The 27377-nt window shown below is 45.7% G+C and overlaps 1 protein-coding gene and 1 long non-coding RNA gene across 3 annotated transcripts in view; one reads left to right on the forward strand and one right to left on the reverse strand.

The window, feature by feature from the left end:
• Positions 1-2558: 2558 nt before the first annotated feature.
• Positions 2559-27377, reverse strand: part of GRM3 (glutamate metabotropic receptor 3) — a 64167-nt gene continuing 39348 nt past the window's right edge. The window contains exons 3-5 of one of the 2 annotated variants that reach the window (XM_045007032.1): positions 20068-21134; positions 14729-14903; positions 2559-3071 (exon numbers count right to left, since the gene is read on the reverse strand). In XM_045007032.1, the coding sequence (XP_044862967.1) occupies positions 2998-3071; positions 14729-14903; positions 20068-21134 (1316 nt within the window). In that variant the 3' untranslated portion in view covers positions 2559-2997. The remainder of the gene's footprint in view (positions 3072-14728; positions 14904-20067; positions 21135-27377) is intronic. The other variant, XM_045007039.1, reaches the window with a different exon arrangement.
• On the forward strand, positions 22181-23739 carry LOC123364714. The gene is made up of 3 exons (XR_006577241.1): positions 22181-22265; positions 23213-23298; positions 23487-23739. It is a non-coding gene; the product is annotated as an uncharacterized LOC123364714 (long non-coding RNA).

Below are 27377 nucleotides of genomic sequence, written 5' to 3' on the forward strand. Positions count from 1 at the left end.
CGGAAAAACTACACAGGTAGCACTACTGTCAGCTCTGTGCATTGTCTGTTAGGACTTCTTCTCTTAACTCTGCTTTAGCAAGTACTATCAATTCCATTACTAAATTGAATCCTGCTTGTTTAATTCCATTTCATTTCACTGGAGGGGAAAGAGAAATAATTGCAGCTAAGGAGCCAGACATCAGTTTTTTTGAGTTATTATTTATTATTAAATGCACATAGCACCAACAAATGTGCTAGACAATTTAAAGGGTTATGAAGAAAAGGGGCCTGATTCTCAGTGATGTTAAGACTCATTCCTAACCACGCTGTCAATGTGAAAGGGGTCTTGGTATCAGTCAGAATCTGCCTCAGAAGAAGAATTTACCCATAAATGGAGATTTTCAATGCTACCTAAGGCATTATGATGCCCAGTTCCCATTCATTTTAATGTGATGGATGTCCAGATCCCTTAGACCTGCAGTTCTCAAACTATGGGGTGGGCATCCCAAGAGAGGCAAGGGAATGTGGAGCTCAGGCAGAAGGGCTGCACACACCTAGGAGGCAGAGATAAGGGGGCAGCTGGAGTCCTGCCATCTGCATTTGTCCCCACACACCCCAATTCCTCACCAAGAGGCAGCCAGGGCTCTCCTCCCCAGCCCATTCCCTCACCAGGAAGTGGTGGAGTTTTGGCTATCAGCCTCCAGGTTGGCAGCAATCACAGTGCAGAAGTAAGGGTGGCAATAGAGCGCTAAGTCTGCTGTGAAAAGTGATATTGACAAATACCACTTTTCACATTGCATCCCTTACTTCTGTGCTGCTGCTGCTGGCACGGCGCTGCCTTCAGAGCTGGGCACCCAGCCGGCAGCCACAGCCTTCGCTCTGCCTTCAGAGCTGGGGGGCTGTATATGTGCTTGTGGAGGAGGAGGAGCCCCAAAAGACTACAAACACAAAGAAGGGGGGGGCTGATCAAATACGATTGAGAACCGCTGCCTTAGGGTACGTCTACACTACCCACCGGATCGGCAGATAGTGATCGATCTATCGGAGATCGATTTATTGCGTCTAGTGTCACTCTGCCGTCGACTCCAGAACTCCACCGCGGCGAGAGGAGGAAGCGGAGTCGACGGGGGAGCCGCAGCGGTCGACTCACCTCCGTCCTCACGGCCAGGTAAATCGACCTAAGATACGCTGACTTCAGCTACGCTTTTCACGTAACTGAAGTTGTGTATCTTAGGTCGATTCCCCCCTGCCCCCAGTGTAGACCTAGCCTTAGATAGATTTGAATGTTTCAACCACAATGTCCAAATACAAGAAGGGAGCTGGGAAGCAATGCAAAACCCCATGAGTGACTGAATGAGGATGTTTGGCATGTAACTCCTTCATTCCACAATTTCCTGGTTTGTTTTCTAGTAAATATTTTCAAACATCTGCAGAGCCAAAAGTTCTTTGAGGCAAGACTTAACACCTGTTGGAGGAAGTGTGTTTTAAAGGGAGGCGTTAAGAAATTGTGGCATGATAGACAAGGAGAGAGATGGCTTCATCAATGTCCCATAGGGGAATGGAGATCTGAGGCCTGATTCTTGTTTACTTCCAGGACCTGTACACCGCCAGAGCCATGTCTGTAAATGAGACTCCAGCCCTGGAGAGTTTACACATTCAGCATACCTTGAATTGTACCTGTCTTTAACGCCAATGTTTCAAACTCCATTGGTGTTTACGCTGAAGTCAATGGAAACTTTGCAAATGACTTCAGTGGGAGCAAGTCCTCAGCTAACATATATTTACTTTCCTGAATGATTTATTAGAGTTAGTAGCATGTAAAATATCAGTGTTTCAATAGAAGGGGAGGGACTTTGGAACAGGGTTCTAAAGGTTACCTTATTTGTTTGCAGCTGGCTTCAAGAGCTGTAGATTTCTATTTTGAATACACATAGTTTGAAGGCAAATATTGCCATAGAGATGCCAGCAATTTCTTTCAGGATTATCCTTCTTGTGAATATATTTTACAGGCCACATTCTCTGGTTTGCTCCAGCAGCTTTGCACTGCTCCAGTGATGCAAAGCAGCTGTAAACCTAGTTTAACTGGCAGACTTAACGGGCTGTATAGCACCTTCATGTCACCAGATCAATACACATCAGCCATAGTAGATACGTAGTCTTGTTTTGTCTGGTTTTTATCTAATCTGCCTAGATTTTTATACTTCATCAAGGTATCTTGAGTGCCTTACAACAATACATCAATCTAATGAATGATCTACCAAATAAAATTGTCAATAACCATTTTGATAATGGTTTCAGTATAATTTGATTAAGAAGTTCATTTAAAACATTGTGAAAACTTTCACAAACATCAAGAATTTTTTCTTTTTTTTTTTTTGCTTTTGAAAAAGAGGCCATTTTTCAACAACAAGCTTCTTTGAAATTTTTCAATGAGATGTCTTTACTCTCTAATTAAAGTCATGGAGCCAGAAGGTGGAACAGTGCGAGTTCATCTAGCCCATTGTCTTTGAGTCATAATTACCATGAAAGGAAGACAACCACGGTGACAAATGTTTACAGTTTTATTATTGGCATCTTTATATTAATACTGCGGTTTTGTGCTGAGAAAACAATCTGTTACACATAATGTAACTGTTCTATATAACATAAAAATGCAGTCTAAGTTAATTACAACAAGAAGCTACAAAAAATTTCATAGGAAAGAAAGTCACCTAACATTGCAACTGTGCTTGCAGCAAATCACTCTCCCACTTCTGAGTCAACACTGCAGAAATATGTGCGCTGTAAACCATGGTTATTTACACGTCCCTTAGAACTGTTAATAACAGAGGCGCTAAAATCAGTCTAAAAAGTTCTAGAACGTCACTATATACTGTACAGTCCTCAAAAATAATTTATTATACTGTTTCTAAAAAAAGTACTAGTTTTGTTTTTGTTTTTTGTTTTCTGGAGTGCACAACATGTGCATATTTTGTCTAACAGTCTAAAAACTCGAGAACTGAACTGCGAGTCACAATCACAGAGATGAGGTGGTAGAATCTAGGACTTCCCGTCCATTGCAGACTGTCGGAACATACATACTAGCAGATGCTGGAAGAGAAAGGAGAAAAAAAACCAACAACCCATCATTAGCCATCTAGGAAAAAACATTGGGGGCCTGATTCTAATTTACATTCTGGTCACTTTATACCTCTCTGGATGTGTAAAGGAACCTTAAAGTGGATATGACTCTAATTTATTCAGAGTGGCATAAAGTAGCCTTAAGCCTGGTCTACACTAGGGTGGGGGGTCGAACTAAGGTACACGACTTCAGCTACGCGAATAGCGTAGCTGAAGTCGAACTACCTTAGTTCAAACTTCTTACCTGTCCAGACGCCGCGGGATCGAAGTCTGCGGCTCCCCCGTCGCCTCCGCCACCGCCGTTCGTGGTGGTGGAGTTCCAGAGTCGACAGGAGCGCGTTCGGAGTTTGAACTATCTTGTCTAGATTAGACGCGATAGTTCGAACTCCGAGAAGTCGAACGCTACGCGTCGACCCGGCAGGTAAGTATAGACCTACCCTTAGTGTAAATAAAAATCACATCCTTGGATTTTTCATATATCTTATTTTAGGGTCTGATTCTGTGAGGTGCGGAATGCAATCCAGCCTCACTAATGTCAATGGGAGAGAAGAGCGCTCAGCACCTTGCAGGAATAGTTCATTAGCTTGCATGTCCTTCATCCAGTCCATTTTTGCATTGGGTAATGCATGTCAGCCTACATCTGAATGCAAGGATAAATGGGTTATTTTATGTTAAAAGATTTTCCCTTCTCCATTTTAACAATTGTGTGAGTTTGCCAACACATGTACTCCCCCTTTGATAACGTTCTGGCCTGGATCATAGAATATTAGGGTTGGAAGGGATCTCAGGAAGTCAGCTAATCCAATCCCCTGCTTAAAGCAGGACCAATCCCCAGGCAGATTTTTTGCCCCAGTTCCCCAAATGGTCCCCTCAGGGATTGAACTCACAACGCTGGGTTTAGTAGGCCAATGCTCAAACCACTGAGCTATCCCTCCTCCCCATTGATCCCATCGGCTTCCATGAATGCAAGATCAGGACCTCAGGATGTCAAACATGTCCAGACATAAGGGCCAGATTATGATACCTTAACTCACATTGAATAGTACTTCACTTGACAAGTAGTTCTATTGGCTTCAGTGGAGTGACTCTTGGAATATGGTGTTACTCAATGTGAATATCGGTGTCAGAATCTGGCCCTAAATGCTTCTGTATCTTGGCATTGGGCTATAGTGTTATCTTGTAAAAGCCTAGGGATTTTAATTTTAAAGCAAACCGTTTTGTCCATCCCAGTTAGAATTGTCCATTTGGCATCGAGAATGTGTTAGCACACAATTTCGTTGATGTGCCAGTTCACAACAAGACAAAGCCATGTTTGCCAAGATACATTAGGTTAACAATAACAGTGACCCAGAGAAACCTGATGCCTTCATTAAAGCATTTAAAGGAAAAGCATGCATCAAGTATTGACTTTAAACTTGATCACGCAGAGTAAAAGGCAATTTATGGATGATGGATACTTAGTTTCAGACCAATTTAGTAAAGACAAAGCCTTATTTTTAATACAGATGAACTTTGTATGCAGCTACAGAAGACGTCGCTTTACTAAATTGTTATGAAATCAAATTATATGCTCTAACAAATGAAGGGCATTGGATGGTCCAATGGTTAGGGTGCTAGCCTGGGGCTTGGGATACCTGGATTTAATTCCCTGTTCTGCCATGGATCTCCTGTGTAACCTTGAGCAAGTCATTTAGTCTCTCTCTGCCTCAGTTCCCCATCTGTAAAATGCAAGCTAATAGCACTGCCCTACTCCACAGAGGTATTGTGACAAGAAATGCTTGAAAGCTTATGAGGTGCTCAGATACTACAATAATTGGGGGCCATATAAGTACCTAAGATAGAAAGATGTGGCGTATGGCAAGAAACAAGATACCGTGCCTCTAGCACCATCCGTTGTGCATTTAGAATACACACCTCTCCTTTAGGAGTGAGAGCAAAATTAATAGTCGTTCCTAAGTTCTGTTAAAGGCAAAATATCTGTTCTGCTGGTCTTTGTAATATCACTTTAGTTTTTATAGCAGCAACCAACTGGTTTCCTACATCACCATGGAAGTGTACCTGTATTATGCAACACATTTTAAAGTGACCTGACAGCCTGATTTGTCTGTGGTGCATGTTTTCCCATCCTCTCTCCTCATCATCTATTTGCTTTGACGTTATTTGGAGTTACTGCCTTGTGTGATAGGATAGTCTGTCCCCTTAAGGCCAGCAGTGCCTAGTGGTCAGCCCATCCCCGTCACATGGTGTGTCCTTTTAAGATTTTTGGAAGATCTGATGTACATACAGAGACCAAGGAAATATTGATAGAGAGGAAGAAGTGTTAGGAATAAGGGGTGCTTAGGAGGAAATCTTGTCACTGTGTCTTTAAGGGCCTGGGACCAGGAGGGCATAGAGGGCTGGGCAAGACTAGCCTCTCACCCAGCCAACTGGGGATGAGCTGGGAGAAGGGGTCAATAAATGCTGCCTCCTCCCTCCAGGCAGGGCACACATTGGCAGGAGAAGGCTGGCCTGCTGAGGGCTAATGATGGAAAAAGAGGCCAGCTGAAGGAGAAGCAGGCTAAATTACAACCAAGGGGGAGAGCTGGGGACTGCTGTTTTGAGGTAGTGACTATCTGAAGCATGGTCCCAGCTCCAGGAAGGAGGCTGGGGGGGGGTCTTCTGAACAGGGATGGGTGTTGACCAGAACTCTCATATGGACCCAGAGAGGAGTGACCTCGAGGGACTAATGAAGCGAGTTACATTCTGTAGAATGACTTAAGTTAGGCCCCACAAAGGGGGTACGTGTTTTGAAACAAGCTAAGTCTGGGTAACTGGCTGAGAGAACCTGAGGACTGCTGAGTGTAAGGCCACCAGGGGGCGAGCTGGAGGGCAGCATCCTGTGGCATCATGCCACATCAAACATCACTGCATTGTTTCTTTGCTTGCTGCTTTCATCTGCTTTCTCCTTTATCTCCTTTACAACAGCACAATAGACACACCTGACTGCTGCTTAGGCACAGTGAGACTTGGGGTCAGCTAGGAGAAGCTAATTTTGTGTAAGTCTTTTGACCCCAGGTGGGGATCTCAAAGTGTCCAGCAGACACAGACATGAGTGTTGTGAAATGAATTACTGAAGGATGTGTTAATATCCTTGTTAGCCTGAAGTAGAATTTTGGGTTTGATTTTTTTTTAAATATACTCTTTTATCCTTACTAATATGTGTGAACACAGACTGTGTGTTGCATTTCCCACAAGCAGATGGGTTTGTTAGTATAATGAGAAAAGATCAGAGATAGAGCTAAAGTGTTACTGGGTATGGTGGGAGAGTAATATATGAGTATATGCTGGAAGGCTGCCTGGCTCTTCTCTCAAGCCAAGGTCAAGCAACCAGTTGTGGGGGCAAGGGGAAAGCGGGGAGAAGATATTAGAAACATGAAAAGCCAAAGGCCTGGCCTTGGCCAGAACCCAATCTCACTCCTTACCACTCCCATGGGATACAAAAGGCGTGGTACCAAGCCTCCAGACTCACGACCCTCCAAAATGGAACATGACCATAAATTGTAAGGGATGGCACCAGGGGTGTGCACTGCAGGTATATTTGGGCCTGCTGCGGAGGAGGAGGTGGGAATAGGAACACAGGGAAAAGGCTCTGTAGCATCAGAGCTCTGGATAGGCTTGCTTGAAACTAATCCCCCCAATAAACATTGCATTGCCTGCACTTCAGATTTCTGGTCTTCTGCTCTCTGTCTGCATGACAAGAACCAGGGGAAGGGTGAGGGGAAAGCCCCTAGCAGGACACCCAGTTAGCGCTCCATACACATAAAAAGAAAAAAGTAGCATAGAACTGGTGTCCAAGAACCAGAGTTAAGAAGTCAGAGCTCAGCTCCTATTTGGCACCTTAAACCAATGAGAGCAGCTGGATGCTGAGCACTAGTGAAAAATCTAGTCAATTTATTTAGGACCCAAATAAGAGCTGCGACCTTTTGAACTCCTGACCCGTAATAATCTCTTCAACACAGACTCCCTTCTTCAAGCCTTGGGCGAGTCTCTCAACCCCTCTCTCACTTTTCTCATGTGTAAAACAAGAATCTTGGAGTCATCATGGATAGTTCTCTGAAGTGTACAGCGACAGTCAAAAAAGCAAACAGGAATCATTAAAAAAGGGATCGAGAATAAGATGGAGACTATCTTATTGCCCTTGTGTAAATCCATGGTATGCCCACATCTTGAATACTGTGTAAAGATGTGGTCTCCTCATCTCAAAAAAGATATATGGGCATTAGAAAAGGTTCAGAGAAGGGCAACTAAAATGATTAGGGGTTTGGAACGGGTCCCATATGAGGAGAAATTAAAGAGGCTAGGACTTTTCAGCTTGGAAAAGAGGAGACTAGGGGGATATGATAGAGGTATATAAAATCATGACTGGTGTGGAGAAAGTAGATAAGGAAAAGTTATTTACTTGTTCCCATAATATAAGAACTAGGGGTCACCAAATGAAATTAATGGGCAGCAGGTTTAAAACAAATAAAAGGAAGTTCTTCTTCACACAGTGCACAGTCAACCTGTGGAACTCCTTGCCTGAGGAGGTTGTGAAGGCTAGGACTATAACAGGGTTTAAAAGAGAACTAAATAAATTCATGGAGGTTAAGTCCATTAATGGCTATTAGCCAGGATGGGTAAGGAATGGTGTCCCTAGCCTCTGTTTGTCATAAGGTGGAGATGGATGGCAGGAGAGAGATCACTTGATCATTACCTGTTAGGTTCACTCCCTCTGGGGCACCTGGCATTGGACACTGTCAACAGACAAGATACTGGGCTAGATGGACCTTTGGTCTGACCCAGTATGGCCATTCTTATGTTCTTATAGGAGTACTTGTGTACCTGCTTTGCTGAGGTGTTAGGAAGAGAAAAGATGTAGTGCTTGTAGTAAGATGAGGCCCTGAAACATAAACTCTTGTATCAGAGGCCCAGTCTGAGGCCTGAAGCCTGAACCAAAGTACTTCCAGGCATTGCTAAGCAAAAGCTGGGCTGTGAGCCAGAGGCAGGCCCCATTCACAGAAGTTGGTGAGAAGAGGGTTGTTAGAAGCAGGTGCATCCACACATAAGTGCTAATAAGAGGAACATGTGCCAAGATGACATCAGGACACTCCACAGACATAACAAGGAACAGGCAGGTGCATCTTAAAGACAGGGTCAAAAGGACAGCATGATGGCTAGATCTAGCTGTTTGAAACAACATGATCAAAGGAGGAGACAGCACCCTAATGAGCCAAGGGGCTGTACTTCAATATGTCAGTAGGGATGAGTAATCTGTCCTGTAACTGTATAAAAGTAGGTCCTGGAGTACGCATCTTTGTCCAGCCTAGGGGGCAGTGGAGTGTCCCGCCACTGACTGAGCTGTGTCCATTGCCAGGGGGCACATATTCGTAGTATGTCCTTAGAGTCTATAGGAAACTATTACTGTGCTTCATTTGACAATAAACCTGGCTCGGGTTCCTTCGTACCTTACTAGAGTCTGTGGTCTTTGGGGGTTCTCTTGGGGTTTGCTGTGTCAGCTATCTGCGCAGAGCCGGGACAGCACACAGAGGGAACATGCACGCAGACGACTGTTATCATCGAACAAGAGAAGAGCACCACATCGGTAGCTACTGACAACAGTGCTATGTAAGTGATATATATAATTTACAAACTCCTTTATCTTTGCTGAACTGATATACTTTTTTCTTTGGAAAACAATCCAAGAACTGGTTGTCAGCAGCTAAGTCAATTTCTACTGACTTCCTGTGTTTGCTTCCTACGTGTGTGTGTGTGTGTGTGTGTGTGTGTGTGTGTGTATATGTCTCCTTAACTTCGACACCTCTCTCTGGAGAAATGACTGTAGAAAGGCCGCTGATTGTTCCGATGAAATGTTGGCTAAGCACTTAAAAGGCTACTAGTTCTCTGCTGAGATCTTCCAAGGTTTGCAAAATCATCATGAGGATCTCAGGAGTGATTTGGTCATGTTGCTTGCAATATTTGATGTTGCAAACACCATTTTAAAAATAGTGGATATGTTTTTCTCAACTTTTTTTTTTCTTGGAAGGACACACCATTGGAGCAGAGGAATATCTTTCCAGGGGGATAAACAGCTGCTTAGGCGTTTGTAATGGGGTGTACTTGGCCCTCACTGGACAAGAAGGGGTTAACCCCACACTCTGGGAAGAGGAAGCCATGCCCCCTCACTCCTACTGGGCATGCTCCAAGTACTGGCTCAGTATAAAAGGGAGCAGCCCAGCTCATTCTAGGCTGACTGCTGGAGAGGAAGGATGCATGCTGCTTGCTCCAGCCTGGGAGCAACTGAAGCCCCAGATAGTGGGAGCTGGTGACACTGAGACCCAGGCAGATGCCCGGATACCTGTGGAGGCCGGAGTCACTTGGAGGTAGTGCAACCTGAGGAAACCGGATACCCTGAAGATGTCTAGGCCACAGCATCAGGGAATATGGTAGGAAGAAGCCCAGGGAAACTAGGCAGTGGACTGGTTAGCAAACCGGGTTTTGAGTCAGCGTTTTTCAGCTGGATCCCTGTCGACCTAGTGGCATGTACACTTACCACTACCAGGGCCCTGGGCTGGGACTTGGTGGAGAGGGAGCACCCAGGTTCCTGTACCCCAGCACCTCTCTTTCCACCCATGGGTGGCCCACTTCCCTGAGTCTGACCATTGGCAACATAACCCCGCTAAGGAGGGAAACCTTATTTCATCTGGCCACTAGGCCATACAGCCTGAGTGAGAGGGTGATTGCATTGGTTCTGGCCACTAGACCACACAACCAGATTGAAGAGGTCAGCCATGCTGACTGTGGGTCACTAGGCCATACAGCCAGAGTGAGCAGGTGATTATATTGATTTCAGCCATTAGGCTGTACTGCCCCGATGACAAGGGTGACCATACTGACTCTGGCCATTGGGCTGTATTGCTGAGGCTAAGGACAGACAGGCAGACTTAACTGTGGGGCCATGATGCCCTTGTCTCGGCAAAGGGGATGGGGTGTACTTGCTGCATGACAGAGCTTTACAAGAGTGGACCCTTGGATGCAGCAGCATGAGAAGTAAAATAAAGGGTTGACTCTCAGTTTTGGGGGACACAGGGAGAGGTGTTTGCATTACATACATATTCCAGACTGCAATGGAGAACTGCTCCTGTTAGGCAGCTGCTATTGTCGTCTGCATAGCTTCTACCACATCCTCATGAAAGCCAACCTCTATGCTCTCCCAAACACAGTGCTTCATCTCCAGGGCTGGCTCCAGGCACCAGCTTATCAAGCAGGTGCTTGGGGCGGCAACTCCGGAGCGGGGCGGCACTTTCAGGTATTCGGCGGCAATTCAGCGGAGGGTCCCTCACTCGCGCTGGGAGCGAAGGACCTCCCGCTGAATTGACGCAGATCGTGATTGCGGCTTTATTTGTTTGTTTGTTTGTTTATTTATTTATTTTTGGCTGATTGGGGCAGCAAAACCCCTGGAGCCGGCCCTGTTCATCCCTCACTGTCCCCTTCCCTTTCAGAGGAGGCCTGCAGTGGCAGGTATCCCCCGTTCTTCCTGTCCTGAATAATGAAGAGTCCAATTCAGTCCTACTAAGGGCATCAACCTGAGAACCACTCACATGAGCTCCCCTTTTTAGGGCAAACACTGCAAAGCACATCTACGGAGAGAAGGAAGGCCAAATGATTGGCTGGACCAACTGAGAAGCTGGCAGGAAAACAGCCATTTGGATGGACTTATGCAGTGCCTTAACCCAAAAGCAAATTATTTGTGTGTGTGTATACACACACACACATACACAGCCAAATATATATATATATATATATATATATATAACACATAACACACAGGGCCCTGGTTATTAGACTCAATTTCTAGAGCAGCAAATGGACGCTTGGCGAGGTTAGGTTACCTATCTATTGTCACCCAGCAAATCAGTGGCTGAGGTGGGAGTAGAACCCAGCAGTTCTGGTGCCCAGTCCCTTAGACTAAGCACTAGAGCAGAGGTGGGCAAACTACGGCCCGTGGGCCACATCCGGCCCGCAGGATCGTCCTGCTTGGCCCCTGAGCTCCTGGCCCGGGAAGCTAGCCCCTGGCCTCTCTCCTGCTATTCCCCCTCCCCCACACCTCAGCTCAATGCTCTGGGCGGCGGACTGTGAGCACTTGCTGGGCAGTGCAGCTGCAAAGCCGGGGCCTGACCCGGTGCTCTGTGCTGCGCCATGGCAGCTGCCTGTCCTAGTGCTCTGGGCAGTGCAGCTGTAGCGCTGCCAGCCACCGGCGCTCTAGGCAGCGCGGTAAGGGGGCAGGGAGCGGGGGGGTTGGATGGAGGGCAGGGGAGTTCAGGGTGGTGGGCAGGGGGCGGGGGTGTGCATATGGGTCAGGGTGGTCAGAGGGCGGGGAACAGGGGGGTTGAATGGGAGCAGGGGTTTGTGGGGACAGTCAGGAAGGAGGGTGGGTTGGATGGGGTGGCGGGGGGGGGCAGTCAGGGGCAGGAGTTCCAGGGGCGGTCAGGGGACAGGCAGAAGGGGTGGTTGGATGGGGCAGGGGTCCCGGGGGGGGGGGGGGCAGTCAGGAATGAGAGGAGGGGTTGGATGGGGTGGGGCAGTCAGGAGCAGGGGATCCGGGGGCGGTCAGGGGACATGGAGGAGCGGATGGGGCATCAGGGGGCAGGGAACGGGGGGGTTGGATGGGGCAGGAGTCCCACGGGGGCCATCAGGGGGTGAGAAGCAGGGGGGGGTCAGATAGGGGGCTGGGCCACGCCTGGCCATTTGGGAAGGCACAGACTCCCCTAACCCGCCCTCCATACAATTTTGGAAACCCAATGTGGCCCTCAGGCCAAAAAGTTTGCCCGCCCCTGCACTAGAGAGTACCTGGTTGTGAGCAAGTATTGTGGCCATCTCCTAGGTTTTCAGATAGCTGTGTTCAAAGCAAAACATGCAGCTGGACGAATAATATTGATCAGACATGCGTTAAGCTGTTTGACTGATGCAAGTGCCATCAAGACTGATAGGAAAACAGGCTGTCAGCCCAGGACGGATGAGGCAATTCTTTGGATCATTTTTAAAAAGATGTCAGGGGCTTATTGAATTTCTTTTGGTGTCCTCAAGCTTTAGTGCTGCTATGTTGAGAATCATCCCAGTGATGAATTGGATGTGGACTGACGCAGAATTTCAGCAGACACAGTGAAGACCATAGCACCAGTGAGGATCAATTTGGATGACAAGTGCTTGGCATTTTATGAATGAGGGCCGTGCAGTTCAAAGGAAAAAAAACTTTTAAAAATAAATCTCTTCACCAAAAAAATACTTACAGGTGAATTGCAAAACAAATGCTTGGCCTTTTCAAATGTTTAACATGTGCAGAAATCTCAATACAATTTTTTTTTTTTTGGCGGAGGGGGAGAGAACAACCCTCATTGTTTCCTGCTAGTTTTATTTTTACACTGGAAATAGCAGATCCTCACTTTTCTCTGAGGAAACCCACCTAGGATGAGGGGTGGAGGAGTTGTACCGGTGGCTTAGAGCATTATGGGCCTGATCCCATGCCCACTGCTGTGACTGGGGCTTTCCCCATTGAATTGAACAAGCTTTGGATCCTGGCTCATGTGACAGCACTTTCCAGGTCCTCCCAAGGTTTGCCAAGGTCCTTCATAGTCCAGTTTTGAGGCCATCTTTTCACATCAGAAAGGGCAAGGATGAAGTTTTTGCTCTGATGTTGCACTTTACCTTTGAGACTTAAAGATTTTTAGAATGAGTGTTCTTCATGTGGTTATAGATGGGACAAAAAACGCAGGATAACCTGTTTCAGTTGAATACAGTAGCATCTTTGTATTATACAAAGGTGTAGTAAGGAGGAGAGTGTCAGATGCCCTCATGAAAACACCAGAGCCAAATAATGGCTTTTTAAAATTCTGTATCCATTGCAAAGAAGCAGAGCATATTCCAGGATGAAATAATTGCAGAAATGTTTCCTTAAATAGAAACAGCCTTTTAACCATCTCAGATACAAAATATGATGTAAAAATGCAAAGACCCATTTTCAAACACCATCAGCAAACAGCTCCCATTTAGGCATCTTGATAAGTGGTCAGATTTCCAAATGTGAGGAGCTCCGGGGACAGAAGCTCTTGAAAATCTGCCCCTAGCTGTGAGTGCTCAGCACTCCTGAAATGTTTGCTAGCCTGACCTATCTAGCTCATCTAAGTTTTCCAAAGTCTGCCATGTCTGCAGGTCCAGGTGATCGCGGCTCCCACTGGCCGCGGTTCGCTGCTGCAGGCCAATGGGAGCTGCTGGAAGTGGTGGCCAGTAAGTTCTTCGGCCTGCGCCACTTCCTGCAGCTCCCATTGGCCTGGAGCACCGAACTGGGGCCAGTGGGAGCCGCAGTCGGCTGGACCTGTGGATGGGGCAGGTAAACAAACCGTCCCGGCCCCTCCAGGAGCTTTCCCTACACAAGCAACGACCCTAGTTTGAGAAACATTGCTTTAAGGTGTCTTCAATTGCCTCACCCCCCAAAAAACTGAGGTACCCAAAAATCACTAATTACTTTGGAAAACTTAGATGAGCTAGATAGGTCAGGCTGGCAAACATTTCAGAAGTGCTCAGCACTCACAGCTAGGGGCAGATTTTCAAGAGCTTTTTCAGAGAGGATGCTCAGCTATTTTGGGTTATCTCAAGTTGGCCATCCCAAAACTAACAACCACTAATCACATTAGAAAATTTAGATCATATTGTTAAGCCCAGTGAATGGTTCATAGTTAATATCCTTACAAACCTTCTCTTTTTCCTCCCCAATCCCCCCTCCCACTCTGGGATGTTGTCTTCCTTCAATTGGTTTTCCAGATTAGACATTGTGTCTGCTTTACTCTGTGAATGAGGTGCCGTTTGCTTGCATCCCTGACTAGTTAAGCTTGACAAGGCAAAAACAAAAATAAAGCTGACCTATTTTTTTTCCTAGCCAGAAACAACAGCAACTGATAAAATCCCAAATATGTGAATCTGTCTGGGAATAAGAGACCGAGATGGGAAAAGCAGATGAACTGCTCTTGCACTGATGCATTGATTGATATCCCAGGTTGTGACACTTATGTGGGGTGCAACACATACTGGATGTACAGAAGCAGGTTTTGCTGTCCCTTATGTGTGTTGTAGGGGAATTAGCTGAAGTGGTTTGACTCAAAGGATTTTCTTGAACCCCAGCTAATAACAGCCATTGAGAACGTGTTGCATGGGGATCCAAATCCTGCCAGAACGTTGTTCTGGCAGGAAGACTCCAGGGCAATCTGCTCTGCCTGTTACGAGAGGGACAGGAACTGTGGTTCTGCAGGCAATGTGCAATTATGGGCCTGATCCAAAGCAGTGAAAGTGTTTTTTTAATTGTCTCCAATGGGCTTTGGATCAGGCCAACTGTGAGCAGAACACATGTGCTGTGAACAAGGGTTGTTTTGTTCTCACCAGACTTGAGTGATGTATTCATGGTGGTTCATAGCCAATCCCACACTCAGGTGAATGCAAAAATGTCCTGCAGTTCTTAATGATTGCAGATTCATTCACTACAAATGAAAACTCCCTAGCTATCCTTTAACACACTTACCGCACAAGGCATGCCATACATAGGTGACAGATTCTTTACTTACACTGGGAGTAAGTGGTTCCGGTCCCACTGACGCTGAACCTGTTGAGATGGAGTCTGTGAGTGACCACGTTCTTCTGTGGCTGGAAGAGGATGATGTGCACTTTGGGCGCGAACAAACAGCCGAGCACAACAAAGCCACTCAGACTGACAGAGATGCACATGGTCGTGGTCTGCACCTAGGAGAGAGTTATTGAAAAGTCAGTGCTCAGCTGTTAAATGCCGGGCAGCGAGGCAGCATGTACCGCAAGCCAGACTGTGACCACCATGGGAGCTACTTATTGCTGGCCGTTTGTTTTTAATTTCTATAGATTTCTTGGTACCAAATTCACAGCTGTCTCTTCAGAAGGTCTAGAAATGAGTGTGGCTTCAAAAAGTGCTAATGATATGACTTGGAAACTCCTCTAAAAAACCCAGCTCTGTACCAATGCCTTCTGCAGTTCAGGGTATCAGACAGCACACCCTGGCATTCATGGCACAGTTTGTTCCTGCATACTGTAATGCAAATTGTTTATGTATTTCAGCATGCTAAACTCTGAGCCAGATAACACGGAGAGGCAGAAATACAAAATTCCAGAACAGACATAATACAGCAGTAGGAGGAAACAAATCTCAGTCTTCCATCAGAAGGGGTCTAGCCTGGATGATCCATTGACTTGTTCCACTTCTAACTCCCACGACCCTGTGATTCCCAGTGATTTACCTAAGGCCTAGATGGTACCCTGCTGATCGGCACATAAGGGGCTGCCTGCTTCAGTGTATGACAGCTAGCCTGGGCACAAGAAGGCTAGTCAGACGCTCTGCAACACTGCATCTCTGCCTCATTCCTGGACAAAGCAGAGCACTTTCTGTAAAGCCTGGAATCTGTGTGGCAAGAGGCAGGCTGTGCGGGACCAGATTAGGTCCGAAGAGATGGCTGTGCTGTGCAGCGAATCCACTTGAAAGTTAATTCAGCCTAAGGCCTCAATCCTGCTAAGCGACAAGTAACCCCTCGCATTCATGAAGAGGGCGACTGACTTCAGTGAGATTTTGGGCAAGCGTAAGGGCCTGCTCAAACAGGTCCATTTGTGAGACTGGGTCTTAAAGCTACATTAATGTAGACACAATTTCTCTGTGCTATGAAATCCCTTTATGGGGGGTCAGAAGATTCTGGGGGAAGCAGCCAGTGGGCCAATGTTTGTCCTTACAGCTTCAGGGAGCCATTATCTAATCTTATCTATGTAACAACACTCATCATTGTGATAACTGGGTGCCAGTTCGCTGCCTCAGGTTCAGTTTAGTCTCTTTCCTTCAGAGCAGAGTCCTCAATGAAAAGGTTCAATTACATTTTCTCAAACTCTATTACTTAATTAATTATTACACAAGTAGGGACAGTTCTGCCTTCAGTTACATCCATGCCAAAGCTACAGATTAACACTGCGATGGGGCTCAACTCTCAAAATAAACTTTGTAAGGGAAAAACTAGAGCAGGGGATGGCCTATGTCGTCATAGGCAGTGTTATTTTTGCCATGTTGGTCTCAGGACATTAGAGAGAAAAGGTGGGGGAGGTGATATATTTTATTGAACCAACTTCTGTTGCTGAAACAAGTTTAGGAATTTAAACAGGTCCTTTCTTTGCCTGCTTTATCTTAATCCTGCTAAGGGACCTTGACCAACAGCCATTTGTATCCATGCGGAGGATCGATCTTTCTTTCTTTCTCATCTTCTTCATCATTATATGTATTCAGAGAGCACCGAGCAGGAGTCAACGGTCAGTATAATTAAGAAGTGGGTATTCACCCACGAAAGCTCATGCTGCAAAACGTCTGTTAGTCTATAAGGTGCCACAGGATTCTTTGCTGCTAGTATAATTAATGTAATAACACAATCACCCTTTACAAAAGGAGCTCACTTCAAGCTTTGCTCAGTGCATAGTGCTCAGATGCCACATGGCGGGGGAACCACTTAGGAACCTGAATGGACACAGAGATAACATGAACACCCCGCCACATTTCCATTCGTTCCTCTTTCCTTGCTTTCTACTGGCCTGAGCCAAAGCCCACTAAAGTCAGTGGCAAGACTCCCATTGAGTTTAATGCAGTTTGGATCCGACCTTAAGCAAGAAACTACCACCCACCTGCTTTCATGACAGCACAGTAAGCTGAGTGGTAGGACAATTTAACATCTGACTGTGTTAGAACTTATCTAACCCCCAGACTTTTCTCTTCCGGCACATCTCTTACAATTGCATCCCCTAAGGCTAGGCTAAGATGAATCTTCAGCTGAAAAAAATGAAATACGTTAACTGCTCTAACGCATGCAAATTTGTGAGTGATTATTTAATAACAGCAGGTCATACTGTGCCATCGATTCTGAAGTGGGACTACCCCCTGAAATCAAAGTGGAACTCTGTGTAAAAATCAATGGTGTTAAATAGCCCTTTTCCCTCTAACATAGGAAAGGACAGTTTGTTTCTTCCCATGGTATTTGTATTAATTAACTGGGTGAATTCTACATTTCATTTGATTTCTTTTTCAGTTTTTAAAAGGCGCCCAAATCTCTGCATACATTTCCCAGTAGCCTCCCATTTTTTCACCCTTATTCATGCATCCTAAACCAGTTTCAAATATAATATTAAAAGCTCGATCCAGTCACCATTCACTTATTCATTGTTGTTGTTATGTCTCCTTGGTTGTTTATGGTACCAACTTCCCAAATAATAGCTCCTGAGAATGACCCCACCAGCATTGTTTTACAGGAGAATGGAATGAGTAGATTACCATTTGATTATAGATAACAAAAGCATCACTTATTATGTGTAAAGTTTCAGTCCATTCGGTAGGATCAGTGAGTGGAATTTAAGTGAGATTAACAGTGTTAAGACACCCAGAGTGGGAGCTGCCAAAGCAGCTACATGAGAGTTCCATTCACTGAAGTCCCTTCCTGAACTTAAGTCAATGAGACTTGTGCTCCTGACTAACTGTAGGTGCTTTTGGAAATCTCACTGCCAAAACTGAGTTACATTCAATGGAGGTTTTGCACCCAAATCCCCAGGGTTCCTTTCAAATCCCAGTGATAGATAATAGAGTTGGAAAATATCACTTGAGTCATCTACTCCTACAAGCACGTTGTAGGACTACTCTGTCTAGCATACCCACTAATGTCTCATTTAATCTGTCCCCACCCACTGAACACTTTGTGTCCACCTCACTATCCAATTGCTTTTAGTGTTAAGAACTTTTCCCCAGTGCCTATCTTTTCCTTCATTAGCTGCATGCTATTTCTCCTTGTCCTAACTGCTTGTGAGACTAAATAATCCCTTTCTTGTTACCTTGAAGTTATTTATAGACTGTAATCATGTCTCCCTGGGTCTTCTCTTGTCTAGACTAGACACATTTAGCTCTCTTAGATTCACTCTGTTTAACTTTTGTATTTGTATTTGACATCTTTGTATTGTTTCTAGTCTTTCTATATCTTTCCTAGGCTAAGGAGACCGGAACTACACATAATATTCTTGGTCTGGCCCTACCAAGGCTGAGTAGAGTGCAGCCAGTTGAAAATTTTTTGACTACACTTCTTGTTGAAAAATGCTGTTTTGTCAAAAACAAGAAGTTTTGTGGAAACACGTTGATTTTGACGACAAGGTTATACAGGTCCAGGAGGGAATCTCTGGAGATAGATAAAAGACCCAACCCCAGAATAGCTAATAGCCCAGTGGCTAGCGTATTCACACAGGATTATGGGAGACCCAGATTTAAGCCTCTGATTTGGAATAGGGACTTGAACTGAGGTCATCCACATTCCTGATGATTGCTCTAACCACCAGGCTATTGGCTTTTCTGGGGCTAGTCTGTCTCTTGCTGTCTCTCAGGAAAAATTTCAAAAGGTCTCATTTCATTCCATGTTGTAATGAAACCAAGTTTTGAAATGAAACAATTGTTTCCTGGCCAGCCCTAATGTCGAGTGATGCTATTAACTCCCCTGTTATTTCCCTGATAATATTATCTCCCTGACCTATACCGTCAGTTAGATCTGGACAAACATTTTCGGTCAAGTAGCTTGTTTGCCAAAAAATGCAGTTTCAGGGCAACCAAAACTATGAGTAAATGCACGTCGAATCTGGCAAATAGTTTTGGCTGAATAAATGTGAAAAAGTTCAAATTAACCATTTCAACTATTTTTGAAACAAAATGTTTTGACTTTTCATTTCCAGTGACATTTTGTTTAGAACTGTTGCTAGATTTGTTTAAAAAAAACCTTAAAGAATAAGAAACAACTGAAAATATAACAAAACTGAAACAAAAATCATTTAGAGTCCAACAAAATGTTTTGTTTAACCTGAAATTCTTTTTCTGGATTTTTCGGATCAGCCACCGAATGAAAAAAAAAAAAGAACATTTGTTCAACTCTACTGCTAATGACAGTCTTGTCTTTTAGTTAAGAACATAAGAACGGCCATATTGGGTCACACCAAAGGTTCATCTAGCCCAGTATCCTGTCTTCTGACAGTGGCCAATGCCAGGTGCTTCAGAGGGAATGAACAGAACAGGAAATCATCAAGTGATCCATCCCCTGTCACCAATTCCCAGCTTCTGGCAAACAGAGGCTAAGGGACACTATCCCTGTCCATCCTGGCTAATAGCCATTGATGGACCTATCCTCTATGAATTTATCTAGTTCTTTTTTGAACCCTGTTATAATCTCGGCCTTCACAACATCCTCTGGCAAAGTTAATCTTATTCACCTTTCTGTCAATTTTATAAATACAGTGAAACTTGGTGTAAGGACCATCTACCACAGCTACCTCCCTCACCTGAAGAAGTGGATTTTTTACCCACGAAAGCTTATGCCCAAATACATTTGTTAGTCTTTAAGGTGCCATCGGACTCCTTGTTGCTTTTGTGGATACAGACTAACATGGCTACCCCTCTGATACTTCCTTATTTTAGTAAACCTGAGGTTTCCTGTACAATTTGGTTCAGGTTTTAGTTAAAGTTCACCTCTATTAGATAACTGTTTTCTGAACCTTGGTCTGAGCTATTGTAACTGTGACTATCCATAGTAATATACCAGTGCATGAATATTTTGCCCATGTGCTTCTGCCTCCATCAGCCAGATCTACTGTTTAATGTAAAAACATTCTCTGAACAACCACAGTTCAAAGCAAGTCCATCATCTGCTTAGAAGTAAAGTAACATTTTCATATAAAGCAATGGCTGATGTGTCGCATGCTTAGCAGGGCATTAACAATGAAAAGGGAATGTTTGCTAGGGGCACTGGAGAGCACAAAAGTGAAAGGAAATGCCAGTCTTCCTGCTAAGGTGATGCACACAATTTATAGAAACAAATGTCCAAAGACTTACTCTGTAGTCACTAGATGTCACATAAAATATGGGGAGGAAGGCCAGCCAAATGATGCACGTTGTGTACATTGTGAAACCAATAAACTTGGCTTCGTTGAAGTTCTCTGGGCACTTCCTTGTTTTGAAGGCATATACAGTGCATAAGACAACAAGGATTACGTCGTATGTTAAGGAGATTAACATACTGGAATCTTTGACATTGCATTTCAATATGACAGTCTCCCTTTTCTCAGGAAGAGTATACCGTCTGGTGCCCGGGGACTCTACTATGAGCCACACAGACACCACTATGATCTGTACCAAGATAAGGCTCAGGCAGATGAAGACCTGAGAGCTGGGGCTGATGAATTTAGGCCGTTGAGCACCATTCTTCACACCGTTAAATATTCTGGCTATGCAGTTTGTCTTTGTCAGGAGGGCGGCATAGCAAACTGAAAAAGAACTTCCCAGCCCCAAACGGCGTAAGGTGCAGATGGCTGGAGAAGGCTTGGCTATGAAGAAGAATGTCATGCTGTAAGACAGGAAGACCCCGAAGAGTAATATGTAACACAGTTCACGGCCGGAAGCTTTGACCAGGGGAGTGTTGTTGTGCTTGATAAAGACTGCCACAACCATGAAGGTACAAATAAAACCCAGACATGCAATGGTAACGGGGCCTATTGCCCAGGCATCTTCCCACTTGACATAGTCTTCTGGTAGGTCATAGCAGCCAGTCAGGTCAGCAGTGGGCCACTGCCCAGGCCCGCAGTCTGCACAGGTAAATTCATCAGCCAAGTATTCAAAGGGCTCACAGGCAATGCATATCCAACAGCAGACGTCTCCTGGCTGCATGTTCTTCATTTCATTAGGAGCACAGGGGTCGCTACACTGGGAAGTGGGGACAGAGCTTCTGGACCAGTGAATTGAGTCTACGTCCAGTGACAAGATTTCTGCCCAGTGACCGACCTTCAGGTAGGAATATCTGCCTCCGGCATACTGGAAATTGAACACGTTGTATCGGCCTAGCCCATCTCCATAGGTGTCAAATTTGACCACGCTGTCCGCAGCATTGGGAGGGTTAAATGGAGCTGTCAAAAACAGAAAGAGAGGAAATGAACCGTGCAACTCTAAGCATTTTTCTTTCCTTTGGCAGGCATATCTATCTAGCAAGATGCTGTCAGTTTTTTAGACCATCTAGAGCGAGTGAGGAATTTTGATCCCAAACATCAATTATGAAATTTTCTTATTGGTAGAAGCACCTGTTCAAGGAACAGCTGCATTATGAATGACCAAAAGATCAAGGTCAGGTCTGAGACTTTACTGCAAATCTAAAGGAAGCGTTGTTTTTCAAATTTGGTCTTGTTGTGGAGGTCACCTATGAAAAGATTTTTCTATTACGAAGTGGCATCCCATGCTAAAGCTATGCACATGGGCCACATTTCAAAATGATACATGTCCCGCAGTATATGGAATGCACTGCAGAGCACTTCGTACGAGATAAATCCTTTCAAGGGTCTCCTCCTTTACTAACATCTCCATTTCCCACTATTTTGGGTTCAAAATATTTCATTCTACAGACTGTCAGGAACATCTCTGCAGATCATTGGTAGCATGTGGACCAAGAATCACTGGACTAAAAGCAGTTCACCTCTGACCACTCTTTCAAATGCACATTCTAAATATATACAGAGTCAACCTGGAACCCTCCCTACACTGTTAAGGATAGAAAAATGTAGCATTTATCATTTGTAAGGCCCCTTCCCTCAGATTTACAAAGACTTTTTGACCTAAGAGCTAGATATTAATAAGCTCTATAAAGGCTCTATCCAAATGTACAATGGCGCAAATCCTCAGCTGGTATAAAACTGGCATAGCTCTGTTGAAGCCAGTGGAGCTATGACAGTTTGCACTGGCTGAAGATCTGATTCAATACTTTTTTGAAGTTTGCTAGGCTCCTATTAACTTACAAGAATGAACTCATTTGACAAAGCTCATATTTAACTTCTTTTCACTGAATATGCCATTCCTTGGATGGACAAACTAGAGATTGTATCCTGCTACTTCCCTGTTTAAAAATATGCATTTCACTGATCTACATATTTTTGGAATTTTTCCTCTTGGACCCAGTTGAATTAAAAAATACATTGAACGTGGACAGCAACTGCTTGGATATCGCACATTCTACATCCTCGGTTGTTACTGGTGCAAATGTCTCAGAGGTAAGTCATGCTCATAGCTGGTTTTTCCCAAGGTGGGTTTCTAGTAACCTTAGAGATAAAGCATAATAGCTTCCACCTTTATCCCCTATTCAGTTGCATGCGGATCAGGGCCGGTGCAAGGAAGTTTTGCGCCCTAGGTGAAACTTCCACCTTGCGCCACCCCTTCCATCCAGCTAACCCCGCCCCCTCGTGGCAGCTAACCACGCCCACCCCCACCACGCCCCCCCCGCAGCAGCTACCCCCCCCCGCGGCAGCTAACCCCACCCGGGGAGACCCCCCCCCACGGCAGCTAACCCCACCCGGGGAGACCTCCCCCGCGGCAGCTAACCCCGCTGGGGGAGCCCGCCCCAGCTCACCTCAGCTCCGCCTCCTCCGCTGAGCACACCGGCGCCGCTCTAATTCTCCTCCCCTCCCAGGCTTGCAGCACCGATTGGAGGAGACTTAGAGGGGGGGCTGTGTGCTCAGCGGAGGAGGCAGAGTGGAGGTGATCTGGGGTGGGGAGCGGTTCCCCTGTGCGCCCCCCCTGTTACTGCGGGCAGCCCTCCCCGTGCGCCCCCGCCCCAGCTCACCTCCACTCCACCTCCTTGCCTGAGCGGGCTTTTAGGTGCCCTCAACCACTAGTGGCCCTGATGCTGATCCCTTCCCTCCCACCACAAGGGTATTGTCCCACATTCATTGCATGGAGATGCAAGAGGAGAGCTCCCTTGTAGCCTGTGACTATAAGAAGACCATCAAATAGCATGAGAAATTTAGCAGCTCTGTAGCACCTGGAAAGGAAGTTGCTAGACTAATGCACATTATTTAAAAATCTTGCATGTGCCTGGGAAGGTTAGGTCAGGAGAGAGGGGGAAGAAGGGGAAGGGAACTTTCTCCAAACCATTCAAACCCCTCTGATATCCCCATTGTATGTACAATCCTGAACCTTCGCATTGTCTCTTGTCGTTCAGGAAAGGGGATCATTTTTGGCAAGAGCTCAGTGTTATTCAGTGGAATTCACCCTGCAGGATAGAAGGCATTTTAAAGGAGCCTCTTGGTAAGAAGCAGTTTGGATCTGGACAGTGTAATATGAAGCCAAAGAGAGGATTTATTTGGAACGATCTGATTTAGAGGATGATATTGAAGTAATTATAAATTCCATAACAATTTCCTGTCATGCCATTGTGTCTTATTATTATTGCATCCTAAACAGTTAGGAATCCATCTATATTGATTTTGTTACAGCTCTTTGTTAAGCTGCCTGGCATGCACTGCTGTGGTCCTACGCCGTGCTTGGGGAATGGATAAAAACTCATGAACTGGAACTGTGACCTTCTGTGGGGAATCAATATTGTAGCACTTCAGCCTGTTAAAGCTCTGGAGCGTTTTGGCTTTTTCCACAAGCTGCGGTTCACAAAGGGAACAAAGAATTATAAAAAATGTGAGAGGAAATGGCAATTACCATGTGATTTATTGTACCTCTCTCGCTGCAGCACAAAAGGGGGACAGCATCGCTGGCAGGAAGTGAAAGTGTATTTACTGCTGGTGGGCAATAAACGATTTCTCTGCTGGTGTGTCTGGTTATGGAATTGGTTCCACAACCCTGGCTAGAATAAATCTCCCCTTCCCAGGGGCGGCTCTACAAATTTGGCCGCCCCAAGCAGTCATGCCCGGGAGGCGCCCCCGAGCCGCGGGAGCAGCGGACCTCCCGCGGGCATGACTGCGGAGGGTCCGCTGGTCGCGCGGCTCGGCTGGACCTCCCGCAGCTGCGGGCAGTTCGCTGCTCCGGCGGCTCCGGTTGAGCTGCCGCAGGCATGCCTGCGGGGGGTCCAGCCGAGCCGCGGGACCAGCGAACCGTCCGCAGTCATGCCAGCGGGAGGTGCCCAGGAGACGCCGGCCGAGCCTCCCCTCCGCAGTCATGCAGGTCCGCTGCTCCTGGGGCTCCGGTGGACCTCCCGCAGGCATGACTGCGGCAGGTCCGCCGGCCCAGCCTGCCGCCCCCCCGGGAAAGGGCCGCCCCAGGCGGGTGCTTGCCCCGCTGGGCTCTGGAGCTGGCCCTGCCCCTTCCCCCACCTCATCTCACATTGCTGTTGGGTAATAGCTTTAATTCTGTCAAACTCTTATTTACATAAGCAAAGCCCTTTAGTTAAGGATGTAATTTCCCCCTCCAGCCTACAATCCATTTCCTTTGGATTTCTTGGGGTGGACGGACTGTATTTTTTAAAAGCATTCACGGCCAACCTCTGTCTCCCTTATGTGATGGCTGCCTCTTGGCTGACTCCCTGGGCATTGAAGAGACACCGCCAGAGCTTAAAGCAGGGGCGGGCAAACTTTTTGGCCTCAGGGCCGCATCGGGTTTCAGAAATTGTATGGAGGGCCGGTTAGGGGAGGCGGTGCCCCCCCAAACAGCCAGGTGTGGGCCGGCCCCTGCCCCCATCTGATCCCCCCCTGCTCCTTGCCTCCTGCCCCCCCAGCAGCGGGAACTTTCAAACACACAGATGTATCTAATATCTAAGTCCGCAGCTCCTCCCATTGTTTTCACTAAGACAGACGGTGACATTAGGCAAAGCCCTGAGCAAAGAAGCGGTGCCTAAACTGCACCTGCCTAGGAGCAGTCCTGGAAGGCGCTGACACACAGGTACCCTCTTCCCTTACTTGCACCAAGGAGGGGTAGGGAGATAGTAATTTACTGCTGAGTTAATTAGCCAGCTGGTGCTGGGGGTTGGAGCTGAAGCTGCACCCATTGCTGTCTCGTCCCAGCCCACTTCCCGCCCGTCTGCTTCAGCTTTTGCTTGTGAGGCTACTCTGCAGGCCTGGGCAGTCTGTGTAGCAGTGGTGTAAGGGGAGTACTTATTCCCCCATAATGGGGGGCACAATCTAGCCCAATGAGACTCCTGGCAGAGCAAAGCACTCCCCTGCCTGAATAACGGCAGCAGGCGCTTCCCCAGAAGAGCCAGGCCTCCCTGAAATGACATCATCTCCACGAAACAAGTAGCAAATTCCCAATACAGGACAATGAGAGGCAAGGTTAAATCAGTTCGTCTCCCTGCCCCCTCAGCCAGAAGCACCATTAATATAAAATCATAATGCAGCACTTAACAGCGCTTCAGCAACGTGCCACTGTCTCATTTCATTATTCATAGCACAGTTGTAGCTTGTGGAAGCTGTTAACACCTACTTAATTTTGACAGTTTATTCACTGGGCAGCAGTGGGTCAGATCCTGTGAGGTCCTGAGCCACTGGAACTAGAGAGGTGCAACTAGTCTCAGAATCGGGGGCTGGAACAGGCCAAGCACTTAGCGGTGTGCTCAACTCAAAGCATGTGGCTTCATGGGGCTGCTCGTGTGCTGACGGTTAGGTACCTGCTTAAGTGCTTGGCTGATTGAAGGCCAGAGTTCTTGGCATCCCACAGTAGTAAGCCCCAGCACTGGTTAACAAAGGGGATTATCAATATTAAAAATAGTACCTTTTACATATGAGTATAAATATTGGCACTCAGGCATGGCCTTAGACAGCCTGGCACACTGGTTGGAGAGAGCTACAGAAAGTAACCCCCTCCATTCTATAAACAGTTACACATGTGCTTAACTTTAAGCATTCAAGTGGTTGACTGCAATGAAGCATGTGCAAAAATGTTTGCAGGATAGGGGTCCAAGTTTGTAAAGACAACAGTCTTACAATGAAAGTGATCGACTCAAGGAACTCATCTAGGGTGATCAGATGTCCTGATTTTATAGAGACAGCCCCGATATTCAGGGCTTTTTCTCATATAGGTGCCTATTACCTCCCATCCTCTGTCCTGATTTTTCACACTTGCTGTCTGGTCACCCTAAACTCATCTATTTAGATTAACAAAGAGAAGATTAATGGGTGACTTGATTATAGGTTATAAGTACCTACATGGGGAACAAATATATAATAATGGGCTCCTCAATCTAGCTGAGAAAGGTAGAACATGATTAGCTGGAAGTTGAATCTAAACAAATTCAGACTGGACATAAGGCATAATTTTTTAATGGTGAGTATAATTAATCATTGGAACAATTTACCAAGGGTCATGGTGGATTTTCCATCACTGACATTTTTAAATCAAGCTTGGATGATTTTCTGCAAGATCTCTCTAGGAATTATTCTGGTGTGTGTTATGCAAGCGGTCAGACTAGATGAGCACACTGGTCCCTTCTGGCCTTGGAATCTATGAATTACAGTTGTCTTTCAGCACATGTACATACAGACAGATGCTTGCATTTTGGGTGGCAGTTGATAGATAAAAATAAATTACAATGCTTTGTGGGAGGGTTGAGAGACTTTAAATACTTTGGATAAGGAGGCTGAAGTCATTTGACCAAACAGTGATTAATTAAACTAGAATATGGGGAACCAAAGAATACAAATGAAATCCTTTGATTGTAGTAATTAATGTAGCTGATGATTAGATACAAAATTACTGAAGCATTTTTTACTTAGTATTTATCAACATAATGTAGCTGATGTAGCAATGTACAACTCAAGGGGTACCAGAGAAGTTGACTTCACAGTACTAAAAAGATCCCACCACACCAAAGACAAGAATGCATAATGATAATAAAATAGAAGTTTAGTCTATAGAATAAAATGAATAATTTTTAAATGTCAGCAGTGAGTTTCCCAGAAAGGAAATCCCAGACCAACTAATGAGTCACTCAGCAAGGATTTTATTCTTCTTTATTTTCCCAGTTTCAATTTTAAAATTAATTTGGGCAGTTAATTTGGGGATTTAAGTCACAATCTTTAAAACAGCTATTTATAGAGGTATGAGCTCAGTTAACTAATCTCTCCTGTCTCTTGGAAGGTAATAAAAAAAGATGATCTTTGCAGCAGTATTCTTGAATTCATCCTTATCTTGCATTTTGTGTGTCTGAGACAGGGGACACTCACCTCTAGTGAGCACCTCCTGTCAGTTGGGTGTGAACCTGCACACTCACTCACTCTGCTCCTGTTGGCTTTTAACCGCATCAGGTGGGTGTTTAGCGACTCAGTCCTCTGGCTATGTCACACAGAGTCTAAACGCATGAAGGAACCCTTTCCAGGTATAAGGTCCAACAGGGCTGGTCCCTGTGCCCTTGTTGATGTTTTTAGCCTTGTTTCTGGGCTCAA

The sequence above is a fragment of the Mauremys mutica genome, chromosome 1, assembly GCF_020497125.1.
Source record: "Mauremys mutica isolate MM-2020 ecotype Southern chromosome 1, ASM2049712v1, whole genome shotgun sequence".
NCBI lineage: Eukaryota > Metazoa > Chordata > Testudines > Geoemydidae > Mauremys > Mauremys mutica.